At 62.4% G+C, this 18,083-nt stretch overlaps 1 protein-coding gene and 1 pseudogene across 1 annotated transcript in view; one reads left to right on the forward strand and one right to left on the reverse strand.

Annotated features, from left to right (window-relative positions):
* Window positions 1–298: 298 nt before the first annotated feature.
* LOC132430345 (serine/threonine-protein kinase TAO2-like) lies at window positions 299–4,559 on the reverse strand (annotated as a pseudogene).
* A 3,309-nt stretch (window positions 4,560–7,868) lies between these two features.
* Window positions 7,869–18,083, forward strand: part of TPCN2 (two pore segment channel 2) — a 31,641-nt gene continuing 21,426 nt past the window's right edge. Inside the window, exons 1-5 of the mRNA XM_060019454.1 lie at window positions 7,869–8,009; window positions 12,282–12,346; window positions 13,070–13,146; window positions 13,476–13,653; window positions 14,932–15,048. Of these exons, the coding sequence (XP_059875437.1) occupies window positions 7,898–8,009; window positions 12,282–12,346; window positions 13,070–13,146; window positions 13,476–13,653; window positions 14,932–15,048 (549 nt within the window). The 5' untranslated portion in view covers window positions 7,869–7,897. The remainder of the gene's footprint in view (window positions 8,010–12,281; window positions 12,347–13,069; window positions 13,147–13,475; window positions 13,654–14,931; window positions 15,049–18,083) is intronic.

Genomic DNA, 18,083 nt, shown 5'->3' on the forward strand with positions numbered 1-18,083 from the left:
CACCCACTGCCACCCCCGGTCCCGGGCCTGAGTCGATGAGGGCGAGATGAGCACACACGGGGCAGAACAGCAATAACTTAGGGTGGGGGGGGGCATCAGGAGAACCCCAGATATAATCTCTGGACTCCACGGCAGACGACGCTGCCTGTCTAGAGGCCCAAACGGCTAGGGGTGAGGTGGGCAAGCGTACCGAGGAAGGAGCGGTGAAAGGGAGGAGAGATCTGGGACTGGAGAAACTTCACTGAGTAGTGGCAGATGAAGTGCGTTTTCAATGCTCTAGATATGCGCTGGGGAGGAGCTAGAGTTGGCCACACCTCCAGGGGGCGGGGCCCCAGGGCTGGCGGGTTCGGGATCTCCGCGCAGCTAGAGTCCCTGGTGGTGGCTTAGCCGGCGCTGGCTGCGTGGTAGCAGCCGGGGGATACGGCTGGGCCGCTCACGGCCAACTGGCCAGTGTGTGGATGGCCCAGGGGGGCAGGCGGGTGGCTAAACCCCGGCTGGCCTGTGCCAGGCTCCAGTTCCAGCCCTTGCACGGGCCCCCAAACCTTGCCAACAGGGCTAGTGGGTGTCGGGCACTGAGAGGATTACCCCGCCGGGGCCCAGGGACAGGCAGACGGCTGCGGAAGCCATCCATCCTCGTTGGTCTTGGGGTAGAGTGCGAATAGGCCCAGGTCCCCCACAGCCCTATAGGGCCCTGAAGGTCATGGCGACAGACACAGCAGAGCATGCAACCAGGGTCGAGAGATGCCCTGGTGCATCCGGGGGCCCTGCTGCCGCACCATTTGTCCCCAGCGGCCAGAGCTGCCTGAGGTAGAGCCAGGCCTGGCCAGGCTGGGAGCCAGGCAGCCCCAAGGCCCAGAGGGACACCCATGAGGCCTCGGCGCCCCCAGTGCGGTGCCCTGAGCCAGGAGTAGGAATAGACGGGGGTCAGGTGCAGAGCTGTACAAAGAAGTAGGTAGGAGGCCCCGACCTCGAGGGCCAGCAGGGCTGCCTGCGGGCCACCGCCCCCCCCCCGCCCCCGGCCGCCAGCAGTGGGAGCGGCAGCAGAAGTAGCAGGGGCAGGAGGCCAGAGGAGGACCCCGCTGCAAAGGAGAGTCCAGCCAAGAGGCCATGGGACAGGAGTCCAGGGAGCTGGCTAGTCGGGCTGGGCCTCAGGGGTGTGGGAGGGGGTTCGGGGGGCATGTCTGGTGAGGGACAGCCATCTCCAGGATCTCTCAGGGTCCTAGACAGAGCCCCCTCCTCCTCAGGCACTGGGGTCACTGCTGGACCCTGGACCCAGCCAAGGTCCAACTCCTTATGCAAGAGGCTACCATCCTCCTTCCCCCACGACCTCCATTCCCCGGATGCCTCCTGGCCCCAGGGGCTCCTCTCCTGGGGTGCCAGGGATGGAACTCTACGCTCCTCTATCTCCTCCCCAGGTAGCCCCCAAACTTCCTCATCAGCCAAACTCCTCTGCTTTTGTGGACTGGGGCTAGGGGTTCCTGACTCTTTCCCCAATATCCTCTGCTCTCCGGGCTCCAAGGCAGCCCCTTCCTTCCCCAGAATCCTCCTCTCTGGAACTGCTTCCTCCTCCTCTCCCAGGATTCTTCTCCTTTTTTTAAAAGATTTACTTATTTTATTTTATTTTTGGCTGTGTTGGGTCTTCGTTGCTGTGTGCGGGCTTTCTCTAGTCGCGGTGAGTGGGGGCTAATCTTCGTTGCGGTGCACGGGCTTCTCATTGCAGTGGCTTCTCTTGTTGCGGAGCACGGGCTCTAGGTGCACGGGCTTCAGTAGTTGAGGCTTGTGGGCTCAGTAGTTGTGGCTCGCGGGCTCCAGGGCGCAGGCTCAGTAGTTGTGGCGCATGGGCTTAGTTGTTCCGCGGCATGTGGGATCTTCCCGGACCAGGGCTCGAACCCGTGTGCCCTGCATTGGCAGGCAGATTCTCAACCACTGCGCCACCAGGGAAGCCCTCCCAGGATTCTTTGGTCTGCCTCCTGGCCAGATTAGCAGGGCTGCTCTTCTTTAAGGGTGCCTGTGTTAGGTGGTCCCAGAGCCCCAGGAGCGGGGAGTGGGAGGCCCGGGGAACACCGGCCTGCACGTACGTTGAGGCTCTTGGGCTGCTGGCGAACCTGGGCCGCGTGCTCTGCCGCGGTCTTGCGCACGCCGCTTACTGTACTCCAGCTGGTTGCCCAGCTCTGTCTGCTGCTGCCGGCGGGTGAGCTCGGCCCGTGTGCGCTGTACGGCCTGGGGCTGCCGCAGCTCCGGCTCCCGTGTGGTCTCATGCTGCCGTAGCAGCAATACACGCTCCAAGTCCTTCTGTGTCTGTTTCTTGTTCAAGTCCTGAGGCAAAAGAGAGGCAGAGCCCAGAAACTGGTCCGAAAGCCTTGTTGGTGTCAAGGAAGGGAGAGCCCCAGGACTCCTCGGCAGAGGGAGCCGAGGGTGGGGAGACGGGGGGTGCAGATGAGAGGTGGAAGGGAGCCAAGCTCCTGGTGGGCCTGGGAACTCTAGCAGGGTCTGGCGGGCATGACAAGCGAAAGAGGCGTGGAAAAGAAGCCGGGTCGCAACACGAATGAGGGCAGACGGGAACGGCAACCACAAGTGAGGCAAATGGAAAAGGATGTAGGTGTCTGGGATCTGGGAGGGGAACAGGGGAGGGGGTGGCCTACCTCTCGAAGCAGGTCCTGGTCCAGGCTGTGACGAGCCAGCAGCATCTCGCGCTGGTACTGGTGACGCTGCAGCTCCAAGGCCTGGCGCTGCTGTAGCTGCTCCTTCGGCCGCAAAAGCCACCCGGGCTTCTCCCGCTTGGAGTGCTGGGCTTCTGGCGCTCCCCGGCGAGGGCAGCGGGACAGCAAGGAGGTTAGGGCCGCCTCACCCTCCATCAACCCCACCCACCGCTGCAGCCCCATCCCACCTCCTTCAGCTGCGCCTTCCGAAGCTTGGAGGCTCGCTTCTGCGCCTCTGGCAGGGCGGCCGCTCCTTCTTCTGCTGCCCGAGGACGTGCTGCTGGCAGTTACTGCCTCAGCCCGGGCAGCTCGCGCCGCCTTCTCGCCGGTAGCCTGGTGCCGCCTTGACAGCTTTTCGGCCGCAGCCCCAAAGCCAGCCCGCTGGCCTCGCGCTCCCGCTCCTGAGGCTCAGCCCTCAACCTCAGCCCCGACGCCAGCAGCGGTGTCCGGTGCTTTGTCGCCTCTGCCTGCAGCTGCTGCCGCAGGGCTGAGTCCTGCGCGCGCTCCCGGGTCTGACGGCTGACCAGGCAGGCAGTACGGATGGTGGCAGAGCGCTCCCGGCTGCGGCAGTAGGCCTGTCAGCAGGCAGAAGGGGTGGTGGATGTGGGAGCCGGGCTGCAGGTGGCTGGAGAGGGCCCGGGCTCATCTCTGGCGGGTAGGGATCGTCACGGAGGCTGTCAGAGCCCGGCAGCGGGTGGACGATGGAGCTGTGGGAGATGACGGTGTGCTCGCCCTCCCGCATCGTGGCTGTGTCCCGGGCTTCAGGGCCTGTGCCTCCTTGTCAGAGGTGTCTGCCAGGCTGTTGACTGAGCTGCTCTGGCTGGAGGGCTCTCTAGACCGGCCCGTGTCTCGGCCCGCTGCCTGGAGGGCTTGGCCTCCTCCTCTGGGGCCTCAGCGCCAGGGCCACTGGGCGCCTCTTGCAACAGTATCTTCTTCATCTTGCGGTACTGCACGTTGTCCGGCTCCCGGACAGCATCCTTGGTTCTCTGGATTAAGTCCATGATGACTGCGGGTGGCTGCTCCCGGAGCACAAAGCGGTGCTTCAGAAGAACCTCTGAGGTTGGTCTGTCTCGAGGGATTTTCTGAAGGCAGGAGTCGACACAATTCCGGAGGTACTCAGACCAGTGTCCTGACCGGAGCACCGGGGACTCGCTCTCTGCAATGTGGTATAAGGCACTCATCGCATTCATGCGAAACAGCGGTGGTTTCCATTCCGCCAGCTCGGTGCAGGTGATACCTAAGGACCGAGACATCCACCTTGCCATCGTCCTGCCCCCTCATCCATTGCCAGGATCACCTCTGGAGCCATCCAGTACGGGGCGCCCGCGAAGGAGTTGGCAGGTGCCATGACGGGTGCAGAGCCGAAGTCCCCCAGTTTCACCAGGCCTGGCTCTGACAGCAGGATGTTTCCAGCCTCACATCCCTACGGATCACGTTGCGGGAGCGCACATAAGCCAGGCCGTGAAGGGCCCCGTGGTTCCCAGCTGCAATCTCCACCTCCTGAAGGGGCTTCCTGTGCACTTCTAGGAGGTCAGAAGCTGAGCCCAGGCGATACTCCACCACCACCCAAGCCGTGTGCCTCCTCAGGTAACAGCCCCGGTACTGAATGGCATCGGGATGCCGGAACTTCTGCAGGAACCGCACCTTCTTGACGATGTCCTGCCGTTTCTCATTGGACTGCTTCCCACTGTAGGATACCTTCTTGAGGGCCACCACCCCACTATTCCGGACACTCCCGGCAAAGTACCCGGCTCCAAAGCTGCCGTGGCCAATTTCCCGGAGGCCACGGAAGAGCTTTTCCGGGTCGTTCTTGAAGAAGAGCTCAGCCACGTCGGGGTCCTTCAGGCTCCCGGCCGGCATGGTGGCCCCTGGGGGTCCTGAGAGTGGGGCTTGACCTGCTAGGGGTCACTCTGGTGCCCAGGGTCTCCACCTCCTCCTGGGGTCCGCCAACGCCTCTGCCAAGCAGGGAGAGGGCCAAGGAGCCCTTTCCCCTTGCCACCTCTTCCCCTATCCTCCCGCCCCTTCCTGAGGGGGTCCCTCCTCTAGGGCGCTGGTTGCTGAATCCCGGATTTCTGATTGTGGGGTCTGAACCCCAGATATTTGAACGCGGTGGGGAGGCCGAATCTGATATTTGAACTCATGGGGAATGAACCCCAGATACTGGTGCACGCAGGGTCCTGAACCCCAGAAACAGAGCCCCAGGTTTAGAGAGGAGTCCCAGATATCTGGAATCTCAGGAGCTGAGACCCGGATATTTCAGAAGCGTGGGGTCAGGCCCGGAAATTCGGGACAGAGGGGACTGAGCCCCAGGTTTTTGGCCACTGATAGGGGGCCTACCCGGAGGATTCCGACGGCACAGCCCCTCTCACACCGGAGTCCGGGGGTGAGAGCCTCCACTCCCACCCCGGCCCCCTCCCTTTTCCTTTCTCTCTCCCTAGGACAGCTGAAAGATTGTACGTAGCTGAGGGCGGTCCCGATGCCCTCTGCCCCTCTCCTCTTCTCAGTCTCCGCCTCTCTCCTCACCACAGCCCCCCGTCTCGTCCCAGTGTCCTTCTCCCTTTTCCTCCCAATTCCAAGGTGGACACAGGGCGGGAGCCTTTTCTAGGTTTTAAAATGCACGCAGATTGTTTAAGAAAAAAACAAACCAAACCCATGAACGCATCCTGTGATTTCTCTCTACCCTCCTGGGGTAACCACACTGGTGCCCTCCAGAGCTGTATCATCTTTTAAATACTTGCCAAGTGATGGGCTCAAGGATTTCATTGTTATTTTAATTTGCATGCCTGTATTCTAAGGAGGTGGAGCTTTGCATCGAGCATTCATTATTCATATTTCTTCTTTTGTGTACTTCTGGTTCTTACCCTTTGCCCCTTTCCCACCTAGGGGGAATTTAGTCCTTTTCTTACTGATTTTTTTTTTAAAAGAAGATGTTGGGGGTAGGAGTTTATTAATTAATTAATTAATTTTGGCTGTGTTGGGTCTTCGTTTCTGTGCGAGGGCTTTCTCTAGTTGTGGCAAGCGGGGGCCACTCTTCATCGCGGTGCGTGGGCCTCTCACTATCGCGGCCTCTCTCGTTGTGTAGCACAGGCTCCAGACACACAGGCTCAGTAGTTGTGGCTCACGGGCCTTGTTGCTCCGAGACATGTGGGATCCTCCCAGACCAGGTCTCGAACCTGTGTCCCCTACATTAGCAGGCAGATTCTCAACCACTGCGCCACCAGGGAAGCCCCCTTACTGATTAAAAAAAAAAATTAATTAATTTATTTGGCTGCCTCAGGTCTTTTCGTTGTGGCATGCAGGAACTTCGTTGCGGCATGCAGGCTTCTCTAGTTGTGGTGCACGGGCTCCAGAGCGCGTGGGCTCCGCAGCATCTTAGTTCCCGGACCAGGGCTCGAACCTGCGTCCCCTGCATTGGCAGGTGGATTCTTAACCACTGCGCCACCAGGGAGGTCCCTCTTACTGATTTTTTTCTCTTTTTTAAAACATCTTTATTGGAGTATAATTGCTTTACAATGGTGTGTTAGTTTCTGCTTTATAATCTCTCTCTTACTGATTTTTAAGAGCTCTATGGGAGGCAGAATTATGGGCCCCATGACCTCCCCCTCCCCATCATGCTTGTGGTTATGGTCAGTTAGATGGCAAAAGAGATCCTACAGATGTAATTAAGCATACTAATCATAGCTCACGGGCTCAGCCGCTCCGTGGCATGTGGGATCTTCCGGGACTGGGGCACGAACCCGTGTCCCCTGCATCGGCAGGCGGACTCTCAACCACTGCGCCACCAGGGAAGCCCTAATCAGCTGATTTTAAACTAAGGAGATTATCCTGGATTATCCCATGTGTCCAGTGTAATCACATGAGCCCTTACAAGCAAAGAGATGCTGCAGAGGGGGAGGTCAGAAGGATTGGAAGCACCTTGCTGCATCTTGAAGCATCTCATTCAAAGCATGGGAGGATTCAGTGCTCTCTTCCTGGCTCCGATGATGGAGGGGGCCATAAATAAAGAAATGCAGTAGCCTCTAGGAGCCGAGAATGACCCCCAGCCAACATCCAGCAAGAAATGGGTACCTCAGGGTGCCACAGTGGTTAAGAATCCGCCTGCCACTTCCGGAGACACGGGTTTGAGCCCTGATCCAGGAAGATCCTACATGCCATGGAGCAACTAAGCCTGTGCACCACAACTACTGAGCCCACGCTCCAGAACTACTGAAGTTCACGCGCCTAGATCCCGTGCTCCACAACAAGAGAAGCCACCGCAAGGAGAAGCCCGTGCGCCACAAGGAAGAGCAGCCCCTGCTCACCGCAACTAGAGAAAGCCCGTGCGCAGCAACGAAGACCCAACGCAGCCAAAAATAAATAAATAAAATAAATAAATTTATAAAAAAGAGAAGAAATGGGTACCTCAGTCCTAGCCCCATGGCAGTGAATCTGCCACCCACTTGGATGAGCCTAGCCCAGGTGGGCTGAAACCTTGACTTTGGCCTCCTGAGGCCTTGAGATGAGAACCCTGCCCAGCCACTGGACTTCTGACCTCCAGGACTTAGAGGTAATAAGTGGGAGTTGTTTTAAGCTAAATTTGTGGTATTGTGTCACTGCAGCAATAGAAAAAAAGCTCTTTACAGATTAATGTTGGAAATACTTTTTATATGTAGTGTAAATATTTTTTTAAATGTATCACTTGTCATTATAAACTTTACCCTCAATTATACTTAACCTCCCTAATTTCATTATCAGAGGGTAAATTCAAATTCCATTTTGGGGGATGACCTTTGGCATCACTCCCATGTACCCAAAAGTCACATGCAAAACACAGATTCCTGGGCCCTGCCCCGAGTTTCCGATTCAGCGGGTCTGAGGGGGCCCAAGAATGTGCATTTCTAACCCGCGCCCACGTGACGCTGACGGAGCTGGCCGGGGACCACCCTTCGACAGAGAAGGCCTTCCTTAGAAGGCCTTAGAGCCCCGCCCTGATGGAAGGAAGCTGAGCCCCACCCACCAGGAGGCGTGGCCGGCTAAGCCCCCGCCTCCAAGAGCAAGATCTCCGTCTTCATTGGCTGGTAGGAAGGAGCGTCCCGTACATCACAGGGCTGTCCCCGCCTCCTCCCGAACCCCGGGGGCGGGGGCATTGCGCCTGCGCAGTGGAGCTCGGCGCTCTTGTCTTGTGCTTGTGTGAGGTCTGGGTGGCCGGCTGTGACCCCATGGCGGACCCCCGGGAGGAATCGGAGCCTCTTCTGAGCCGGACCCGCGGCGGCAGTGCCCGCCATTCCCCGGCGGGCGTACCCTCCTGTCACAGCATCCAAGTCGGCCCTGGTGAGCCGCGGCCTGGGGAGGGGCCGGGCCGCGCAGGGGTGGCGCGTGGGGTCCCGCCGGCCCGCGCCGCGTCACTACTGTCCCTGTGGGGGCGCCCCGCTCCCCCGGCCGGGGTCCGAGCGGGCCCGGGCGGCGCGGCGCGCCAGGGAGCCGCCTTCCCGAGGGCGGGGCGGCTGCGCCGTGCGGACCCCGGCCCCGGCCAGGGCGCGGGCTTCAGCCAGATTCTGCGGGGTCGCGCCCTGCCCCCGACCGATCGGGCTGAGACGCCTCGCTCAGCCCAGGGGCAGCCAGCCTCCTGCAGCCCCCACGGTTCGCCTGGGGCCTCGTGCTTTCCGTGGATCGCCTTGGTGATTCCTAGGAGGAAGCACTTCCGTTTTCCCCAGTTCTTACGGGGAAAGTGAGGCACAGAGAGGGGCGTTCCCCTACTCAAGGGCTCACAGCCAGGAAGTGGCCGAGGTGGGATTCGAACCCAGCTGGGAGTGAATTGTGAGGCAACTCCTTCAGCGTCGGCTTGGGGCAGGCCTCCCCAGACAGGGGCGGCTTCCTTCCTTCCTTCTCTGCAGCTCCATCCTGCTCTTCCTGTTTACCCGCAGAGAGATTGCTGAAACCCAAGGAGGGCGGGGAGGGTGAAATCCTTCTGTCCCTGGCAGACCCCAAGGGCACTGGGTGCTGGGTTAGGGATGGAAGGGCCTCAGCCTCGTTTTGCAGAGGGGGAAACTGAGGCCCAGAGAGTGTCCAGGACCTGTCCAAGAACATAGACCTGGGATCTGTCTCAGCCGCTGCAGGCACCCACACTGGGTGCTCCTTCCAGGCCACCTTCTGTCTCTGGGCTCACTTTCCTCCTCTGTTGGGGAGGGGTCCGCAGTGTGTGCCTGTCCTGGGATTATTGGGGCGGGTCTCTGGCAGGAGATGGAAAACATGCCCACCTGCCCATCTCAGAGGCTGTCCTGGGAAAGTTCTCCGTCCAGTCCGTGCAAGACCTCCCGGGGCCCTGGACATGGTGGCATTCAGGGGATGCAGCCTTTGCGCCAGGAGGCCACTTCCCGGCTGTGTGACCTTGGCAGGTTGCCTAACCTTTCTGAGTCTCAATAAAAGGGGGGTGGTCGGGGCGTTGTGAGGATTCAGAGAGAGTCCAGGTGCCCGGCCAGGTGGCAGAGCTGGTGCACATCAGTGCTGATGACCATTCTGGGCAGAGAACCCTGATCACTGCAGGTCCAGCCCCGGGAGAGTGCATGGAGGACAGGTGAGACTCACCCTAGGGACAGGAGCCGGGGCAGGCAGTGTGGCTGGTGAAGGGGGACCCTGGGGATGGCTTTTTGTCCCGACGCCGTGGCCTTGGTGGGGGCTTCGGAGAACATGGACAGGACACTCTGTGTTCTGGATTTCCCTGGTCAGGCTGTCCAGCCAGGCTCTGCAGACCCTCATTCAGTTTCTGCCCAGCTCCCGTGCGGGGCTCCTGGATGGGGTCCTGAGCTCAGGGTCTGCCTGTCCGCAGCTAGCTGGACTCTCCTACCGACAAGGGTGGGGGAGGGCTGCTGCTGGGTGCTCCGTGGACCCCAGTGGGCCCGGTGGTCAGGTCCAGACCCAGCCCCACCTCTGGGCCGTGACCACAGGGTGGGGATAGTCATTTTCTCTTCCTGTTCCTGGTCAGGGAATTACCCTCTTACTGGTTATGGAAAAGTCAGAGGACAAGGGGTCACTGTGCCATAGAAGGGGCTTTGAGAATAACAATAATAGCAAATGTTTATGAAGAGCTTACCGTGCACAGCACTTCAGCTACAGTAACCCACTCCGCCTGCCCATCAGTCCTGTTGCGTAGGGCCCGCAGGAAGTGAGGCACAGAGAGGGTCAGGGGCTTGTCCAGGGTCACAGAGGCAGCTAGTCAGGACCCCACCCAGGTAGTGGGGAGTGGGCAGGGGCTGGAGCCAGAGCGGGAGGGGGGTTTATTCTGGGATGTTGGGGAGGGCAGGCTTGGGGCGGGGGGACCAGTGCAGGGCTGAGGTGTTCGAGCCCCCATGTCCTCTGTGCTCCGACATTCTACAGTGGTTGGGGGGGGGCGCTGACAGCTGATCGCCACCTGAGGCAATGAGTCCCTAGACGCCAAGCTGGGGCACAGCGCTCCCGGTAGGGCCGACAGCCTGGGAGGCTTTGGAGAGCTTGGCCTTGGCGGAGCCAAGTTCAGGGTGAGTGGCGCGGAGGGCACAGGGTGGAGGAAGCAGCAGGGGAGGAGGCGGGCAGGCGGGCGGGGTGTGGACTTTCTCCTGGAGCAGTGGGGACCCACGGAAAGCTGTGGTTACCATCTGAGGGTTTGTGACAGGATCCCTCCGGCCACCGCAGGGTGGGAAAGGGAGGCTGGTGTCGGGGCCGCAGAGCGGTGTGGGATGGCTTTCCTGAGGTTTGGTGCCTTGAGGGCCGGGTGGCCAGAGGGAGCCCCTTCCGCTGCACCCAGTCCTGGTCCTGGAGCGAGCTCTGGGGGCCCTGGCTGCCTGTCTCTGCTTATCCAGGAAGCTTGTCTCCTTGGACCTCTCCAGGCTGAGTCCCCTGAGTTCTCACCCGGGGATTTGGTGACATGGGGCCTCTTCCGGCCCCTCAGAGCACCCTGCCCTCCCAGGCTCCCCTCAGCTGTTCACTCAGTTGATCAGTGGGACTTGTGGGCTGCTATGTGCCGAGCCCCACGCTGTCCTGGGCTCTGTGGGTACAGCAGGGAACAAAACAGGGTGCCTTCACATCACAGCGTTCCCGGGCGCTTCCAGGGGAAGCAGGTGGTCGCCACCCTCAGAGCCTCCGTGGGAGAACTTTTTGGCCCCTCACGTGAGCGTGGAGGTCGTCCACGGGAGGAGCCTGAGGCCCAGATGGAGGAGGGTGCTGTTCCTGGGTGACACAGCAAGGTGATGGCGGAGACAGGACAGAGTCCAGCCTCCTGTCTCTGTCCAGGGTCCCCCACGTCCCCGGTGGGCACAGTCCCTGAGGACAGCGGCAGCTGCGTCCCTGGGGTCGGCAGGCAGAGTGGGCAGGGCCCGGAGCTCCGCCCAGGTGCCCGGCCTCCCCGCTGCCTCTGGCCTCGACATCTCTGCATCTCTCGGGACCGGTTAAGGGCGGTTTGGGCAGCTCCTGGGCTCAAGGGCAGATGTGAAAGTAGAATCTTCAGCAGAAATGGTGACAGGCCTGTTCACCGCGTTTCCAAGCCTGGATCTGGGAGCTGCTGGGGGCTGTGTGCCGGCTCTGCCCCCCCGCCGGGGCCTGGGCTGCGCCGTCTCCGGGGCCTCTCTGGGGGGTCCTTTTTCCTGTGAGCTGCGGCTCCTCGTGCCTTTCTTGGCCCTTTACATCAGGCTTCTGTGCAAAGCTGCCCACCACGCGGTGGGCAGAACCCTAGGCCAAGGTGACAGACCAGGGGTTTGAGCCATGTGACTTGTCCTGAAGGCCCCTCCTAGTCAGGAACCTGCACCACCCCAGCCTCCCTGGCCCCGAGGACCCCAGTCCCTGGTTGGTGAAGGTTCCCTCGCCTCCCACCCTCGGGGTGACTCGGTTGCGGTCGCCTGGCCCTGTGGGCCTGTGACACAGCAGGGAGCCACGATGGCCTCGGAGGGTCCTTCTTAGCGCTGAGTGTTTGGCGGAGGGTCACGCAGCGCCTCAGGCTTCTAGATGTCATCTTCCTGTGTGAGCGTTAAATCTGTGACCTTGTTCGGTGAGCGGGTAGGCCGGTAGCGCTGCCCCATCTTACAGTCGCGTAAGGGGGGTGCAGCGTCCTGACGAAGGTCACCTGGAGGCTGGTGGTGGGACGGGGCAGAAAGGTGGCTGTGAGCACGTTCTGTGTGCCGGGCCGGCCCTGGGGGGTCCTGCACTTGCATTGGGGGCCAAGCTGTGTGGCTGTTAACACCCCCGTTTGACAGGGGGAGATGGGCACAGTGAGCTTAAGCCCACGGCCCTCAGCCTTTGAGCCAGTAGGTGCGGAGCCGGGGTCTGAGCCCCCTGAGCCTGGTTCCGTCCCACTGGCTGCTTTGTGCCCTCTGCCACTCCACCCCAGGGGGTGGGAACCGTGGGAGCTGCTGTTCCTCTGGGCCCGGAGCCCGTGCTTAGACCCTGTCCCACCTGGGGCCCAGCCCTCGGGGGTCCTGCCCTGTGGGCGTGCACACACGCTGCAGGGCAAGAGGCGTCTCGTCCCAGAGCCTTGGAGAGGATGCAGCCGGGTTCTTGCCTTGCTCTCGGTGGCCCTGAGGTGGACAGGCGCTTCCTGAGGCCCCTCCCCACCCTACGTGTCCCCTCTGCCCGCAGGTGCCGTGGCCAGGCGGGATCTGTGCTTGGACCAGGCTGTGGTGTTCATCGAAGACGCCATCCAGGTGGGCGGCGCCTGCTCCCGGCGGCTTGTCCCTGGGGCTCGTGGGGACTGCACGATGGCTGCCCCACTGGCCCCTTCTCTCCTGCCATCCTGGGGCCAGGGCTCCGGTTGCTGGACCGTGTGGTTATTGTGGCTGCGATGACTGGGCTTTGGGGCGTGGTCCCCTTGAGTCCCCCTTAAGGAGACACGTGCTGGGTGCTCTTCTGGGTCCCTCGTCCCTCATTTCACTGATTCACCACCTGCCGAGGGCCTGTCGTGTGCTGCCCCGGTCTCGGTCCCATGAAAGATGCCCAAAGGTGGCAAGACCTTCCCCTGCCTGCAGACAACACACAGGCTTAATCAGGGAAAGAGACTAGAAGCCACCAGTGCCCCACCTGGCGGATGAGGCTGGGGGCGTCCTGCATGGGGACACAGCTGAGGTGGGTGGGGTCAGCCTTGCACAGAGGAGGGGAGACCCTCACAGACAGGGCACGGTGGCATCCAGCCAGCAAGTGTCCGTCCACCTACCGGCCCTGGGGAAACCTTGCAGCTTGGGAGGGTCTGACCCTGCTGGGTCCCGACGAGCCCCTGGTCCCTGTACTGAGTGGAGGTGGACCCTGCGATCCCCAGCCTGTGTCCCCGCCTCGGGCCTGTCGTGGGTGAGAGGGGTGCCCTGCACGGGGCTGGCTGTGCTGTGTGGCACGGAGGGGACCCTCAACGTGCCCCGTGTGACCTTCACTTCCAGTATCGCTCCATCAACCACCGCGTGGACGCCAGGTCTCTGTGGCTGTACCGACGGTACTACTCCAGCACGAGCCAGTGGTGAGAGCGCATGCGCGCGCCGCGGGCCTCCCGCAGCCGGGCCTGGGGAGGGGGCTGGTCTCGGGGGGCAGGCAGGCTCCCCTCCCCATCGGAGCAGAGCCCGGCCCCTCTGTGGTGAGGGTTCCTTTCCAGCACCTTCCGGCCAGCCACGGCAATTGAGCTGTGCGCCGGTACGTGTTATCTGACCACACACACGAGTGGCCACGGAGCAGGAAGTGTGGGCTCCGGCCTTTGGACCCTTCCCGGCGTCCCGCCTGCTCCTCTGCTTCTTTGGCCCCGGCGTGTGGCTGGTTCTTTTGCCTTTTGACCAGTTTCGGTCCCTTTTCCAGGACTCTGAGCTTCACCATTTTCTTGATCCTGGCTCTGGCTTTTATCGAGACCCCCTCGTCACTCACCAGCACCTCTGACGTGCGCTACCGCCTGGCCCCCTGGGAGCCGCCCTGCGGCCTGACCGAGGGCGTCGAGGCACTCTGCCTGCTGGTCTTCGTGGCTGACGTCTCCGTGAAGGTGAGGGGGCTGCACAGGTGCTGAGGTTGGGACCCGCGCCCTCCCGGCCCGGCTGCTGCTTCCTGGGTTTACTTTTTGCGCTCCTGGAGCAAGCTGCCTGTCCCACTGTGCGCCACGGAGCAGAGGCCTAGGCTGCCTCCTGGACAGCTCTCCCCCATCCCAGACCACCGATGGGGGCCGGCCGAGCCATCGGGGGCGCACAGCCTTGCAGGACCCTGGGAGAGAGTGGCCGAGGGTCCGGCAGTGCCTCTGTGGGGAGGGACCCCTGCTGAACAAGAGGGGACCGGGCGTCTCTCCATGGCCTACGCTCCCGCCCCGACAGAGGAGAAGCCTGGAGGGGAGGGGCTGCTGTCCCGCCCCCGGCCGTGTGCAGCTCTGGCTTCCTGACGCAGGTCCTTCTAGAAGCTGGAGCTGGGCCATGCCTTGCTTGCGTGAGCTGAGCTGTGTCAGGGCTTCAGAGCTGTAGTGACTTCCCATTGAGACGCAGGGTGTACCACTGGCCACGCCTTCTGTCGCTTCTGACAAACAACAGTGATTCTGATTCCGTTGCTCCAGCCCCGGCCCACGTGCACGTCCACACCCTGCCTGCAGGGCGCCCCCTTGCAGGGTGGTTTGGCCTCTGTGGCCTGACTCCGAGGGACGTGGGTGAGCGTTGGTGCATGTGTGTGTGACTGAGGGCCCGGGCGGTTTCTTATTTCTTCTTTTTTAGCCTATCATGTGGTTAGGAGGTCTGGGGGTTTTTAAACTGGAACTGAAACTGGGTAGAAGTTCTCATTAGCCTGTTTGGAATGGTTGGTCCATTTGGGAAGTCTCGAAAGGTGAGAGAGAGCACGTGTTTTATCTGCAAGCTGTGACGTCCGGTGGGGGTCAGTGATGGGAAAGGGCAGTTAGGTGCCCCGAACAGGTGACGAGCTCCCGCCTTCCCAAGGCGCGTCCCCTGCGCATCTGGTCAGATTCCTAGGCTTTTCCGGAACGATTCCTAGGCACAAGCTACAGTGGTGGTTGGGTAGGCAGGACAGGCAGGGACCCCGTTACCCGTGAGGACATGGGCGCAGCCGGTCAGTGCGGAGCCCAGGGTCACGGGCTGCCCAGGGTCACCCGCAGGCTGGGCGAGGACCGTGGGCCTTCTGACCATGGCTCAGCTTCCTGCTGTGAGTCCCGCGGGGACCGTGCTGCTCGCTGAGGCTGCCTAGCGCCCGCGTGCATCACAGGCCTCAGACCGGCTGCCCGGCCGGGGTCTGTGTGGCCATCCCCGGCTCAGCCGCGTCCCTCTTGCAGAGCTACCTGGTTGGGTGGGCCCAGTTTCGGAAGAACCCCTGGCTGCTGGCCTACCTCGTGGTGCTGCTCGTGTCTCTCGTGGACTGGACCGTGTCGCTGAGCCTCATTTGTCAGGAGGTAGGTGGCGAGGCGACTCTGAGGGGGGCGGCGGGGAGCTCTGGGGGTTGGGGGGACGCAGCTGCCCAGGGGAACGGTGGGCGGGAGTCCCGAGGCCCTGCATCCGTCCGGCCCACCTGCCCGGCTCTGCCCGCCCTCCAGAGCACGTCAGTCACCCACGGGCCAGGGAGCTTTGTCCCCATCTTGCAGATGAAGACACTGAGGCCTGGGGGAGGTGCAGGGCCCTGGGGGTGAGTTCTGGGGTTCCTGCCCTGCCTCAGCCTTGCTGACGACAGCATCTTTGTTCCCCCCGAACGCCCAGAAGCATCGCCCTGTGATTTGATAGAGCAGAGCTGCGAGCGGTTGGTTTGGGGACATCCTGAGCCATCAGGGCTGGTCGGGGAAGCACCCGTCAGGTGCTTTAGTCGAGAGAATTTAACATCGGGCCTCAGACAGGGGATGAGCGAGCAAGAAACCGCGAAGGGGGCCCGGCGAACACAGACCTGCAGGCGGCAACCCCCCTGCCCCCCTAACCTGGGGCTAGGGGAGGAAAGGAAGGAGATTGGGGTTATGGAACCTGGAAGCTCAGGGGAGGGGCTCCGAGAGCTGGGACCCTGCCCGCTGGGGACGGGGTGCTGGCTCCCCCAGGAGGCGCGACCACGATGCTGGTTCTGGGGGTGCCGGAGGAGGGGGACGCTGGATGCCCTGGGTGCTGCTGGCGGGAGCAGCAAGATAACGGGAGACAGCGGGCCCCCAGCCCATGCCTCCCGCCTCCTTCCCGCTAGGCAGGGGCGGCCGATGAAGGAGAGGTGTCAGTGGCGGGTCCTGGCCCAGCTCACAGCAGGGCCGCAGGGCGGTGGAGGGCGCAGTGCCCCCTGCAGCTCCCGTGCCTCCGCCGTGGCCCTGTAGGAGCGCGACAGCACGTGCTTCTCCCTGAGAAGGTGCTGCCGTCTTCGTACCAAGGAGGAGGCCCTCACCCGCCCCAGAAGGCGGACAGACACCAGCCTGACCACCGCCGGCCCTACTTCTGAGTGACCGTCTCACGTCACCTGAGCATCTGTCACCTCAGCACCACCAAGGGGCCTTGCGTGAGATTAGGAAGGGGGGAGGGGAAAGGGGGCCACTGCTGGATACAAAACTGTGTCTGTGTAACTGGCCCGCAGGCCTTGTGTGGTTAGTGGCCCAGGAGCCCAGCTGCCCCCTGCCCCAGCCCCACATGCCTTGGGTCCCCTTGTACGGGGACCCAGACTGGCTTTTTATTACTGGAGTTTGGCGATAATTTTTCATGCTGGACGCAGCCCTCCCTGCCCCTCTGGGCAGCAACATCCCAATCTGTCCTTGGTAATTGGAGCTTTTTTGCCTGCACTGGCCCCCAGCCCTCTTTTCATGAACAGCTGTGGTCCAGCCCGGTGGGCCCAGCGTGCGTCCCTGGTAGAAGCATCTTGGGAGCGGATGCTTCCGGACCAGCAGGGCCCGGGATTGTGGGGTGGGGAGTGGTGTCACTGCTCCCACTTTGTCCTAGTGCTCAGAGCCTCTGCTGGTTTTCCCACCCCACCAAGGGCTGTCCCCCTCACCCCCCCGCCCCGCCTCAGGGCCACCAGGCCCTCCCACAGGCCAGCTGCTTCGGGGTAGGTCCGTGGTAAGGCTGGTGGGAGCTGTGGGCCGTGCCCGGGTTGGATGCAGCATTGGTCCCGAGGCTCAGACGGTGGTCCAGGGAGAGGCCTGGAGGGCAGGGCAGGCAGAGCCCATAACCCCCGCCTGCATGTCCGCTGAGGACAGCTGAGGGCCTTGCTTGGGGAGGGGCTGGTGGGTCCCCGCGGGGGCGCCTGGGGGCCGGCTCTGGGCTCTGCTTCTGGCAGGGTGGGCCCCCAGTAGTGGCCTGGGTGGGGCGGTCCATGTGGTTGGCCCCGGGCGTCACCCCCGTCCCTGCTCTGTGGCCACTTTGCCTGTGGCCTGTGGAGATCGGTGCGGGGTGGCCAGGGGAGAGGCTGAGGACATCCACAGACGTGTCATCTGTCCAGAGAGCCTCCTCCTGCTGCCTCGTGGTGGGGGCACTCTGCCCACCCACACGTGTCCTCTCGGACGGTCTCGTCGCCAGACGCCCAGGCTGTTCTCTCCATGGCCCTGACCCCCTGGGAGTCACTACCTTTCTGGTCCGTACAGGGTGGACCCTGCCCTCTGTAAAGCTCCCCCTGTGGGACCGTCGCTAGGGGACTTTCCCGTGGAGGTTGTAACACCACACGCCGTCCACTTCTGGCTGGGACTGGCCCATCACCCAGAGCCGTCTGCACACCAAGCCCAAGGTGCTTCTCCGTGGCCAGCTGCTGGTCTTCAAGAGCTCCCCCGGCCTTGGGGCCTGCAGGAGGACCGGGGCCTCTGACCTGCTCCAGTCTGGTCTTCCCTGTCCTTTTGCACCCGATGGAGTCCTGCTTCCCCAGCCTTGTGGCTGGAGGGTCAGGTCACATGGTCTGCTGGTCAGCTGACAGGCTGTACTCGTGACTGCCGTGGCTGTTTCTCATAAGAGACTAGTTCTCTGCGGATTCGTTGGTAGCTTCTTTCTAAAGGCTCAGAGGCCTAGGCTGTGATTCTCAGTTGATTTAAGCCTCGCCAGGGGCTTAGCTGGCCCTGGGCCGGCTCTCCTTGCGGGCAGGTCACGTGGGAGCGTCTTCCCGCCCTTCACATGTGCTCCCTGCATCCGTGGCAGTGATGTGACCCCAGCCGTCGGGGAGGCCCTCGGTGGGGTGGGTTGGGCGGGGTGACTGCATCTGGAAGAAGCCGTGCTCTGGTCTGTGTCTGACTGCAGGCGAGGGCCCAGCACCCGGGGAGTGGATGCGGCTGGACCTCTAGCTCCTGCTCGGCCTGGGGGATGGGCTAAAAGACTCCTGATATGGGCCCCGAGACTGGCGCTTCCGCCCAGGGGCAGCGAGCGGGTCGTGGGTGAGCTGGGGCCCTGGTCCCTCAGCCTGGGAGTGGGGCAGACCCCTGAGCCTCGCCCGTTCACCGCTGTTTCCTTCTCCCGTCTCAGTCCTGTCGGCAGCCGGGGCCCCTTCTGAGGG

The sequence above is a fragment of the Delphinus delphis genome, chromosome 8 (assembly GCF_949987515.2).
Source record: "Delphinus delphis chromosome 8, mDelDel1.2, whole genome shotgun sequence".
Lineage (NCBI taxonomy): Eukaryota > Metazoa > Chordata > Mammalia > Artiodactyla > Delphinidae > Delphinus > Delphinus delphis.